The 12,452-nt window shown below is 46.9% G+C and overlaps 1 protein-coding gene across 44 annotated transcripts in view; it reads left to right on the top strand.

Annotated features, from left to right (window-relative positions):
- The first annotated feature begins 1,261 nt into the window (after positions 1-1,261).
- Positions 1,262-12,452, top strand: part of TCF7L2 (transcription factor 7 like 2) — a 221,255-nt gene continuing 210,064 nt past the window's right edge. For 12 of the 44 annotated variants that reach the window (XM_033182344.1, XM_033182376.1, XM_033182355.1 and 9 more), the window contains exons 1-3: positions 1,262-2,032; positions 2,291-2,357; positions 2,567-2,691. In XM_033182344.1, the coding sequence (XP_033038235.1) occupies positions 1,844-2,032; positions 2,291-2,357; positions 2,567-2,691 (381 nt within the window). In that variant the 5' untranslated portion in view covers positions 1,262-1,843. The remainder of the gene's footprint in view (positions 2,033-2,290; positions 2,358-2,566; positions 2,692-12,452) is intronic. The other 32 variants (XM_033182421.1, XM_033182432.1, XM_033182412.1 and 29 more) reach the window with 10 other exon arrangements.

Here is a 12,452-nt window from a genome sequence, read left to right as displayed (position 1 = left end):
TTTTCTCTTTTTCATGTTGCAGTGTCCAGTCTACTTCTTACTGGATATTTGCAAAAATGAATCTTCTTGCTCTATCACCCAGGCACATTGTGTTTTCGGAGGTGGGCCTTTCCTCTTTAACATAATTCCATTCCCCATTTTGTAGCAAATCAGTCTGCTCCTCCTCTAATACCTAAAAGTCAACAAATACCTGCCTCAAGCCCCAGGTTTCCCATCTTCTCCCAGAGGTCTTCTAGCATTGGTTTGGTTAGCAATTTCCTGCCAGAGCCACCTACATCTTGATTATTTTGGTCAGTCTTTCGGGGATTTCATTTCAGACCCCCTTCGAGAAACACTGTAGCCCAACTGATCCCAGGGGTTGGTGAACTTTCGGTTTTATTTTCCCTGACGGTGTTAACGCCCAAACTTTTCACCTCCGAAGTCAAAAAGGACTTTGACTCTAGCTCATTTCCTACTACCTCCAACGTCAGTTGAAAAAAAAAAAAAAAAAAAAAGCAAAACACTCTACATTAAAAGAATCATATATTTTTCCTTAAGGATACTTTTAATGTTTCTGACATTTAATATTTGTTTTTTGCATAAAAAGTCATTTCGGCATATTCATCCTAGTGGGACTTAACATTTCATGAAATGATTCACTACTAATAAACAAAAAAGGGAGGAGGGAGGCCTCATGGGTTAATAGTTTCTTTCATTGTAGATGACCAGGAACTTTGACCAGCCCCTTCACTTCCCCAAGCTCTCTGAAAGTGGAGGGTTGATCTTTCCTTTTGACCACTTCTGTTCATCCCGCCCAAGTGTGGCTGATTTCACTGCTGAATAAAGCACCAGGCACCCCCCCCACCCGCGCCCCCAGCCACCACTTTCCACAATACTACCCTTCCTTTTCCCCCTCCCTTAAGATTTATTTCTAATATTTCTAAAGTGCACTCTTTTGGGCCTCTCCCCATCCCCGCCCCCCAAGTGGGCTTTCCTTCCGCCTTCCTCGGCTCGGATTCCTGACTTGGTCGCCACCCCCTTCTCCTCCTCTCCCACCCCGCATTGTCTTTCTGAAACCGCCCCCACCCGGAGCGAGTCCCTGCACCCTCGCCCAGAATCCCGGGCTCGCACACACTCCGCGCAGGCCGCTCCCCCTGCACACTCCTCCCTCTGTCTCCCTCCGGCTTCCCCGCCCCTCTCCTCCTCCTCCTCCTCTCCCTCCTCCCTCTCCCGGCGCCCGAAAGGATCATTGTTAGCCGCCCCCGCCCCGCCCACCCCGGCTGTTTATTTATGCACACGTCACCGGGCCGGCCCCGCCCTCCGGCATCTCATTAAGGCAGTGTGTTCCTCTCGCCCTGTCAATAATCTCCGCTCCCAGACTACTCCGTTCCTCCGGATTTCGATCCCCCTTTTTCTATCTGTCAATCAGCGCCGCCTTTGAACTGAAAAGCTCTCAGTCTAACTTCAACTCACTCAAATCCGAGCGGCACGAGCACCTCCTGTATCTTCGGCTTCCCCCCCCTTTGCTCTTTATATCTGACTTCTTGTTGTTGTTGTTTTTTTTTTTTTTACCCCCCTTTTTTATTTATTATTTTTTGCACATTGATCGGATCCTTGGGAACGAGAGAAAAAAGAAACCCAAACTCACGCGTGCAGAAGATCTCCCCCCCCTTCCCCTCCCCTCCTCCCTCTTTTCCCCTCCCCAGGAGAAAAAGACCCCCAAGCAGAAAAAAAGTTCACCTTGGACTCGTCTTTTTCTTGCAATATTTTTTTTGGGGGGCAAAACTTTTTGGGGGTGATTTTTTTTTGGCTTTTCTTCCTCATTCATTTTTCTTCCAAAATTGCTGCTGGTGGGTGAAAAAAAATGCCGCAGCTGAACGGCGGTGGAGGGGATGACCTAGGCGCCAACGACGAACTGATTTCCTTCAAAGACGAAGGCGAACAGGAGGAGAAGAGCTCCGAAAACTCCTCGGCAGAGAGGGATTTAGCTGATGTCAAATCGTCTCTAGTCAATGAATCAGAAACGAATCAAAACAGCTCCTCCGATTCCGAGGTAAGAAAAGCCCCTCGGGCTGGTGGGGTTTTTTATCTGTTTCCTGGGCTTGGCAAATGTTGCTGAAAGGGGAGAAATCGGGGCTGGGGGCGGCGGCGGGGCCCGGCGGGCGGCGTGTGCGTGTGATGCCACCATTGCAAAAACTTGTAACCCTGTTTTTTCTACCCCCCCCGACCTCGCCGATTCTTTTTCTCCCCCTTCTCCCCCTTCTGCGTGGCGTTTGCCCCTCGCCCTCCCCACCTCCACCCCTCCGGGAAGGCGGAAAGACGGCCTCCGCCTCGCTCCGAAAGTTTCCGAGATAAATCCCGGGAAAGTTTGGAAGAAGGTGAGTATGCCCCGCGCGCCCCGCAGCCGCCCGGAGCCGCCCCCCGGGCCGGCCGCCCCGCGCGCCCCGGCCCCGCGCCCGGCTCGGCCCGGCCCTGCGCCGGCCCGGCCGGGGCGCCCAGCCCCTCGGGGCACTTTCTAAAAAGTTTCTCCTCGCTCTCTCCCGCTCCGCGCGGCCGCCGCCGTCCCCTCGCTGCCCCGCCATGTTAGCGGCCAAGAGGCAAGATGGAGGGCTCTTTAAGGGGCCACCGTATCCCGGCTACCCCTTCATCATGATCCCCGACCTGACGAGCCCCTACCTCCCCAACGGATCGCTCTCGCCCACCGCCCGAACCGTAAGTGCCTCCGCGCCCGGCCCCCGCCCGCTGCCCGCCCGCCCGCGCCGCCCGCCGGGCCCCGCATGCGGCCCCTGCCCTGCCCCCTCCCCGCCTCCCCCTCCCCGCCTCCTCCCCTCCTCCCTCCCTCCCCCGCTCGTGGCCCAGGCGGCCCGAAACTCTCCAAACTTTTCTGCCTTTTGTGGACTGGATTTGTTTGCACTTCGCCACGTTCTTGCTTTCAGTTTGCTGCCTCGTGATGTTGGGGAGACCTCTCTGTCCAAGCAGGGCTTTTTTGGTGGGGCGGGGGTGGGAAATCCGAGTAACTTTTCTTTTGCGCTCTGGTTCCCCCTCCCCCTTTGGTGGTGGTGTTTGTTTCTTCACCCTGGGAAGATGACTGTGTGGCTCTTTCTTTGCTCTCTCTCCCTCTCTCTCCTTCTCTTCCTTCCCTCTTCTGTGGCGTCTTGGGCTTTCCCCGGTTAACCCCTTGGCTGCCGCTGCGGGCCCCGAGTGACTGTGCTGCGCCCGACGCGCGGGGTAGGGAGTGGATTTCCTTCAGGCGTTGGACTTGAGAACTGGCTAGCGCGCAGAGCCGGGGGCCCTAGAGAGGCTCCTTGGCTTTCTTTTGGGCAGCTATGTATTTACCTTTCTAGTGGCAATCGCTGGCTCTTGGCCCTCCTTCCCCCTTCCCCAGGAAGGTCACACTTCCCAGATTGGTCCCACCGCAAACTTGGGGGCTCTGAGGCGTCCTTTTCTTTGGCGACCCGCAGGGCCGCGAGCGCCCTGGGCGCCGTGGCGGGCTCGGCTGCCCGGCGCGCTGGCTGCGGGCTCTCCCGGGCCGCGCAGGGCAGCCGAGCTGAGTGGGGCGGGGAGGCCCTTGCGGCCCGGATTCTTGGTTTGTGTGCAGCCGGAATGGACTCCTCCAAGCGGACTTGTGTATTTCTAGGGAATTTTGGCGCCTTGGGATGTATGGCGGGGTCTGCGCTCGCCAGCTTCCGTGTAGGCCCGTCGTGGGCCCTGGGGGGGCCAGAGACCAGGGTGTGCGGGCTCAAGGAGGTGCGGGGGCCGAGGGAGGCCGGGGCGCCTCTCCTTCAATGGAGTGGGCCGCCGATCGCCGGCCACACAACTTTGGGGGCCCTAGGGCAGCGCGGGGTGCCGGGCTCGGGGGGCGCTTCCTGCAGGGTCGGTCCCGCGCCCAACCCTGACATTTGTTAAGACGGCTCATCCCCTCCCCCACCGGCCTCTGCCCCCTGCCCTCACCCTGAACCCCTTCCTCCTCATCCCTCCCTCCCTCTTCCAAGAAGCCTGGATTACGAATCTCTGGACGCAAGACGCATTTGTGCCCGGCTTCCCGGGATTGTCATTTTACACCTTCTCTGGTTTGGTCCCCTAACCCTTATTTACACACACGACTTTTGTTTTTGCTTTTTCGGTAACTCTAGATAGCAATTTGAAATAATGCACCCACTGTTCAGCAGCCGTGGATTCGGTGCTAATGGCCGAGGGCTTGCCGGACGGGAGTCGATCAGATCTACAAGTGTTTTTAAGCATTAAAATATTAACTATCAGGTTTGACTTGTTTTTTTGGGCCCTGGCAAAATGGCAAGGGCATGCTAGACCGGTCATTTTTTTATGGCTAGGGAAGAGAAATAATTAATCCCCCCCGCCCGGCGCCCAGGCATGCTTGGGAAGCTGGGAGAGCGGTTCGGCTCGACCCCCTTCTCCAGGGCCAGTTCCACCAGGCTGCAGGGGCCGCGCTCTGGGCTTGCAGCTGTAGGGGAAGCACAGTTTGCTTACTTTGTATTTTTATTGAGAGCTTGTGGTACATCTTAAACGGGACCGTTCGGCTCAGAATCGCAGTGTTCGCCTACCAATAAACCGGCCCAAGCAACATTCCAAAGAATCCCTGAGAATTTCTGCCTCTTCCTCCCTCCCCCTTCCGATGGAAACCTCCCTGGTATTATTTTAAAATCCACTTAACCATCTGAATATTGAGCTTTGATGGCGGACTTGCTAGCTTTCTTGACTCTTTTTAAACTCCCTGTCTGATGCTGGCAATCTTGCCATTCCTTCTCAAACTTGAGCAGTTGTGTTGTCTTGTAATTAGCAAACAGGGAAATTATTAAAGGCAAATAAATGATTTCCCGGTGAGAAAAGGAAGGCTCCCAATGATCGGTCCCTTTTGTGGGCATTATAGGAATAGACGGCGTCTAGTTATTTTAATTGTGGACATAGCGGGTGGCCTGGTGCTGTGACATCAGATTGAGTCTCAGAAGACATTTCTGAACTCAGTAGGCAGTTTTAGTACTTACATGTCAAACACCAGCAGACATCTTTGTGTACACTGCCCCTTCCTCCTTCCTCCCTGTTACCTGGGTTAGATTATGTGCTCCAAAATTAAAGTTATTTATTTAGGCTGGTCAGCAGAGCAGTGGAAATGAGGACGGTAGGCTGTTGTATGTCACTCCTGACGTCTTCAATCAGAGGGCCAGCTTGCAATTCCAGATTTGATACAGCTGCGGGAGGAATGGAGCCATCCATAGGCAAGATAGCGGGCTTCCCATGCTCTTCTGAAATTCTTAGTGTTTTATAGGGTGTGTTTTTAATGGCAAGGTGTAAAGACAAATTTGCTGTATGCTTTATTATTTTCCCTTTGCTCCTTGGTGGTGGTGATTTTTGCTACATTTTCTGTTACTTATGGTATACCTGTAAGCAGCTGCATCCTTTAAAAAGCAAACTCTCTGGAACCCTGATTTCTGCTTTTTTATTTAAGAATGTAAAGAATTAGAGAGTGTCATTAAATCGGCTTATGATGAATAATACATTATCTCAAGAATAATGCTTTAATTGCTGAAGACACCATAAAGCTTGATAGTAATAATTTTATTTTAAAATGACAAAGATTTCTGCATAATATTAATTTAGTCTTTGATACAGTAATAGGAATGGCTTTTAAAAAGACAGATTCAGATACAAAACTGCATTAAGGAAAGGTCTAGTTAAGTAGATGGGAAGTGTTAGAACTGCAAATATTAAAACTGTGGTAACATTTGTATACTAAAGATAAGAATGCTGTAACCTATTAAAGTTGATTGGAAAAAGTAGTTTTACATTTCTTTTTCCCTCCTGGCAAAGGGGAAATAGGAATATGGTGGTTGAAATTCCAGTTAGGTTTGAAATTTCTTTTTAAGGACTTGATTATTCGAGCCCTTGCATCTTCTCTTATCCAAAGTTATTTGCTTTTCAACCGAGCTGTTTGCTACTAGGTTGAACAGATAAATAAGCTGCATCTTGAATTCATTTTTGAACTTGGAATCCAGCATTTAAAGGAAACGGAGAGGGGCCTATTCATTGGGGTTTTATTTAGCCGGGCAACTTCTCTTTCTGGCTTGTGAAAAATGGATGTTTTTTCCTCACTGAAACAACATAATCCTTTCTGATACAAAAGATTTAGACCTTGGAGTGTGAAGGGTTAATGGTGGTCCTTCCCAGTTGTCCTCCCACCCCCCCACCTCACCCCTGATTGTTTTGACAACACTTTTCAAAGTGTGACATTCCAAGCCCCTACATAACAATGTAATATTACTGTAATTACACAGGTCATTACATTTTAAATAGAGAACAATAAAATGCTTATCGCCCTGAAAAAGAACAGGTGTTCTTACCCTTCTTTGGTATTTATGCTAATTGTTTTTCATCTCCTTCAGAAATATTTATGGCGAACATGTTTAGATTTCAATCTCAATGTAACCGTATTAATTCCATGCTAATCTTTATAGGTTGGGGTTTAATGTCTGCAATATGGATTATAGGCTCAACATTCACCCAATAGGTCATATTTTAATGATTATAAATTAAATATGCCAGCGCTTTCCACTTTGTTGATATTGAAACTTTCTGAAATCCCAGAAACAAACTCAGGCATTTGGGAACCTAACGAGCTTATCTGAAAGACGTGTTTTTGGAAACTTTTGCCTGTTTAAGGGAAGGAGCTTTGACTGATGCCCTCTGTGTCTGATTGAGAAAGAATTTTGAGGAAAACAATCCTTGTTCTTGCCAGAGTTCTTCACCTTGATTTTAATTTTACTGATAGGGATTTCATTTAGAGTCACTGCTGGAAGTTGGTCAGCTTTCTGTTTCTTAGCAAGCTGTGAAAAAGTTACCGGAAGGTTTCCGGGGGCTCGCAGATCAAGAATGCTGTTCTGTTTGCAGTGCTGGATCGCTGCAGTTCTGCACGCCATTAAAAAAAAAATATTTGCTTTAGAAAACTAGCATTTTAATAGTTGCACCAGAGGCTGTGCTTTTAAAAGATTACAGTAGAAGTCTTTCCAGGTTTTGAATGCCTCCTCACATCCCACAAGGTGCCCCTGGCTGTGTGCAAAAAGTGCCTAGATTTCTCGGTGGAGAAATCCTGGTGCAACTTCTCTCACACACGTGTAGTGGGTAAACTAGAAGGTATCTAAGAGGATTTTACATTTTGTCAGATGTTTCACAACAGGCCCCCCTGAATCACATTAAAAATGCACTGTCGAGAAAGGACAGCTGCAAATTTTTGTGTGGACGCGTGTTTCTGGACCATGACTAAAACTCCGAGGACCTTTCCCCCAGCTGTCTGGAAGTTATGTGGAAGTTGGTTTATTGGCAGTTAAGTATGAGACAACCTGGATTTAGCAAATGCTCTCTCCTGCACAGGAAGTAGATGACATTTTATTGGGGGAAGGGAGGAGATTTCAGGCAAGGAGTGATTTACTTTTTTTTTTTTTTTAAATGCCGGAGTTGCCAAATAAATAAGCACTTTCCAGGGAAGTAGGTGTGAGCTTTTTAGTATTGGTGAGTGGCATTAGATAATATATTTGACCGCATTTACAATTCTTTTGAGGTGACACATTTCAAAGTTTGGAAAAGGAGGCTGAACCAAATTCTTGAGGGTCTTATTTTCAAAGGGGTGTGAGATGTGGGCATCTGAGTTTCTTCTGGGAGTGAATATTGGCAACCATGTAAGTAAATCTTCAACTCTGACTTATAATTGAGCACATTTGTGAAGGAAATGGTTAATTTTACAACCAAAGGCAAACTCGCACCTCGACAGGTCTGCTGAAAGAAATGTGCCCCAGTCTTTTGCTGGCAAGCACACCACCAGGTCATAAATCCACAGGCTTTATTTACAGCCCATAACACTTATGAATGTTAAGATATTTGACGCCACGTTGGCCTTATAATATTCAAGGTCCGCAGACATTGGCAGTAGCTCAAATTTCTCTCACTAATTATAAGCAATGAGATGGGGGGGAGTGGTATCCCAACGCAAATACTGCCTTCCCTTCTCCCCTGACCCCCACCTCTGCGATCTGAGTTTACTGAGACAGACACCACCACTCCTTTGGCAGCTGACTTGTACGTTTCCTCTAGGCTATTGTTATACACATTTATAAAGAGCACTTTCAGGAATGGAAATTCAGTGGGGGCTCTGCACAAATGCCTTTTTCAAAAGCAAAGTTACTCTAGGTGTTTGCATCTTTTCTCTTTTCTCCCTTTTTCCTTTCTTTCTCTTTTCTTAATCCCCCCAACCCCCCCCTTTTCTTTCTTTCTTTTTTTTTTTGAGATTACATTGCCTATATTGTGCATTTTCCCCAAGAATACTTAAAGAAACCTGGTATGGGAGACAGCTCTTTAATTTATAGGATGTTCCCCCGAGTGGAAGGGAAAATGTACACATTACACAGTACACTAGTTAACGTGAGAGTTTTTAAAAAAGTGAGGTGTGAAGAGAGTTGATTAAAAGAATATGATAGGTGAGGGGAAAAATCCAGGTTTGCATCGGGGATGGGAGGGCTGCTTATTTGCGAAAAATGTACTGGTATCTGGGGGAGGAGGCACAGAGAAGTAGTCAGGGGAGACAGAATAAATGCCTAAGAAAGATTAGAAAAGTGTAATACAAGAGGACAAAGATTTGGGCTTGGGGGAATTGAAATTGGAGATTGGAAGTTTCCTCATGGAGGGGCATGGGAGTACCCTGGGCTGGGCTATTAAAAAGGGATATTGCTTTGCTCAGCAAAGATGGGCCGCGATCCCTTCATTACCCAGGGCGTTCTACCTAGCCACAGATGTGTTTCCTATCAGTTACTGTGTAAGCATCTGGGGGTGGGGCATTATCTGTGGTGGAGACTGGAGTGTGAGAGAGAAGGCCAGTTGTCCTACTCATTTTAATTTATGTTGAAAAAGTGGGCTGTTCTGGTGTATTACAAACTGACTACGCGGTATGGGGGGAGGTGGGATTCAGAGGTGTTTGCCAGGCCAGGAGAGATGATGGCTCTCATTTCTGACTGGATCCTTCCTTCTATCTAACCCAAACTTAAAGACCCAGGCCGAAAGGTTTTCTTTTCTAATCAATGGCATGCAGAAACTTACTAGCCCTCAGGGATAGATGTGAATCCCTAAACAGCTCATTACAAAGATGGGGCTGTGGGATCTTTGAACGGGTTATCAGCCGAGGTGTTCTTTGCTTTTCCCATGATAGGTTTTTTCTTCCTTAGGCACATCTGATTTCGGGCTGGTAATTCGACCTGTTATATTTTATCCTTTTTGTCATGCAGTAGCCCCAACCAGGTCGGTCTAAGGAGGAAGGAATGGCCAGGAGTGGGATCAGCCCTGAAGGAGTTAAAATTGCTCCCTAAAGTTTGGCATCATGAAAATAAATTTGAGGCCTGGTAGGCATTAGCAGGGCACAGCACATTTACAGAGCTTAATTAGTACGCACTGTAATTGTTCATGGTCTGCCAGAAGAAGTAATGTTCAGGAAAAGTGGAGTCCCTCTCTTGCAGTCTTCAGCTTGAAACCGATAAATCACTTGCATATTTGTGTAGTGATTCAAATGGAGCTAAGACCTCTCCCATCCCAACATGTGGTAAATTGTAAAGTCAATGAATTGCAGATGTAGGCTACAGTGAGATTCTCTAAGAAAATGCAGAATGAATGGGAAAGAGTGATGCTATAAATATTTACTGAGAAGATAACTAGATTCCTTCGTGCTGGGCCAATTATGATGTACTAAAATATATTAGTAAAATGCTTAAAAAATTGAGAGGATTTGTGTGGGTCTTTGGGTGGGTTGGTTTGTTTTGGAAAGTGAAATAAAAGGCACTATGTTATTGTCGTGTCAGTTTTATTAAGCCTGAATCACAATGGCATACCCAGGGAAGGACACATGAAACCCACATTAATGCAAATTAATTCGTTATGAGTTGCAGCACTGCGACTGCTAAGTGGAGTAATGATGGGGCATCATTTTAAGAGTGTTAGTGTAGCAACTTTTAATGAAAAATGCTGTGTTAGGAACATGTCTCAGCACTTCAGCCCACGTGTTTTTCTATGTGCTAGAAATATGTTTTGTACAAGAGCAGGAAACTTGATTCACTTTATTTTTTTCCGCCAAACAGTTTAAGAACTTTAATTATGTTTTGATGTTGAAAGAAAATCATCTAGTTTTTCTCAAAAATCAACCCAGAAATGCCTATCACCATAACCAAGTTCAAGCTCAACTTTTTTTTTTTTTTTTAGACTTTGCAGCACAAAGTGGAAAAACAATGAATGTAGCATTTCCCCATAGACCTACAGATAAAACTTTCTTGAAGCGACTTTTCCCCCTTTTTTTCTTCTTAGAGAATTTTGGTCTCGGGCAATGTTGCAAGTCAATACTTCTTTCCCCAAATGTGAGTAGGTGGATACGTATAGAAGCTGTAAAAGTTAATGATCGTTCTCTGACTCATAGCTGATGGTTTCAGGTTGAGGAAAAGAAAAATTAATGAGGGTAAATAGACATTTGATGGAACATTGAGACAGTAGGAGAGATTGTTCTTGTGTCTAAAGGCATGCATTTTGTTGCAGCAGAATTTCTAAGGCAGAATGCCAGGAAGTGAAAGGGGATGCTGTCGTTAAGTTATTGTTTCGGGATGGTACAAATGTTCAGTGTCTAGATCTTTGCAGGAATGTTTAAGCTTAAGTACCAGGCAATGCTGGTTTTGCCTTTTCTCTTGAAGTCAGAGGCCCCCCTTGGTACTTTATAAGGGCAGGCAGTCACCCAAAATCTTGGTCAAAAGTTTATTTCCCGTTAAATGTAAAAGGCTCTCAACACAGGACTGGGGGCAGTGGGGTAGGGGAAGCTGGGCTCATAATGGCCTGTGGTTGCTCAAATGACTAATGACCTAAGAAAAGGTCTTAGGTATACTAAAAAACTATTTTGTTTCTTAAGGTAATTACATGGAAATTAGATTTCAAGTGGCTCATGGTAGTAGCTACAGGGTAGAGAGGAAAGTGGACCAAAAACACCAACACCTCCTAGGAAATGATCGGTTTCTTTTTTTATATAGATAAGAGAAAGCCAGGTGATTCATAAAACTGAAAATAAAGTAAATGTTCCACCTCTTCCCAATTTAGCAGGACGAATAGGCATCAAAAATTAATGTTCATTGTGTTAGAAGTTAGCTTAGTGCTGGAAAAACCAACAGAGGATTTCAGTTGTTTTAGTTGTCTTTGAGGAGGAGATTCCTGTGGTTGAAAAAAGCTGTTTCCCATTCCACATCTGGATATCTCTGATGTTTTCTATCAGAAACATCAAATTTAGAGCCCAGTAGTGATTAGAAATAAGATGAAGAATCTAGATATGATGATAATAAGGGAAGGGGTTAATCTTAAAATGTTGGTCTTTACATTGCTAAAGAATTTTGCAAGCCTGTGCTGAGAACTGCCGAGTCTTCATGGTTCTTCCTCTGGACAAGTGAGGGCTGAGGCATTTGTGGGTGGTAGAATGGTGAATGGGCTTGGTCACTGATTTTTGTTGAGAGCTTCGTGGGAAGGAATGAAGTGGAAAATACGTTGGAGTTCTCATCTGGTGACTCCCTGGGTACTCCAGGCAGGGAGGTGCCATTTTGAAGGTGTGGGGCATAGCCAGGTGAGAGCAGCCATGTTTGCCGGATGAGGAAATGATGCGGAGTGGTCTTAGAGCACTCCCAGTGACTGGTGCAGGACAGTCCCAAGAGGTGATGCAGATGGGAACCTGTTTTTTTTTTGTTTTTTTTTTTTGAGATGGAGTTTTGCTCTTGTTATCCATGCTGGAGTGCAGTGGTGTGATCTTGGCCCACTGTAGCCCCAGCCTCCCCGGCTTAAGCAATTGTCCTGCCTCAGCCTCCCGAGTAGCTGGGATTACAGGCATGCACCACCATGCCGGGCTAGTTTTATTTTTGTATTTTTAGTAGAGATGGGGTTTCGCCATCTTGGCCAGGCTAGTCTCTAACTCCTGGCCTCAGGTGATCCACCTGCCTTGGCCTCCCAAAGTGCTGGGATTACAGGTGCGAGCCACCGCTTCCAGCCTGGGAACTTGGTTTTTATTTTATTTTATTATTTGTTTTTTGAGATGGAGTTTTGCTCTTGTTGCCGAGGCTGGAGTGCAATGGTGCGATCTCTGCTCACTGCAACCTTTGCCTCTTGGGTTCAAGTGATTCTCCTGCCTCAGCGTACCGAGTAGCCGGAATTACAGGCACGTGCCACCATGCGCGGCTAATTTTTGTATTTTTTAGTAGAGACGGGGTTTCACCATGTTGGCCAGGCTGGTCTCGAACTCCCGACCTCAGGTGTTCCCCCCCCCCCCCCGCCCCCCTCGGCCTTCCAAAGTGTTGGGATTACAGGCGTGAGCCATCGTGCCCGGCCAGAACCTGGTTTTTAAACTTAGATATGCCTCAGTCATCTTGTCCTGGACCTCGCAATCTCACCTCATATTCTAAAGCACA

This window comes from Trachypithecus francoisi, unplaced genomic scaffold (assembly GCF_009764315.1).
Source record: "Trachypithecus francoisi isolate TF-2019V2 unplaced genomic scaffold, Tfra_2.0 Contig01579, whole genome shotgun sequence".
Classification (NCBI taxonomy): Eukaryota; Metazoa; Chordata; class Mammalia; order Primates; family Cercopithecidae; genus Trachypithecus; species Trachypithecus francoisi.
This window is presented reverse-complemented; position numbering and strand designations above follow the sequence as displayed.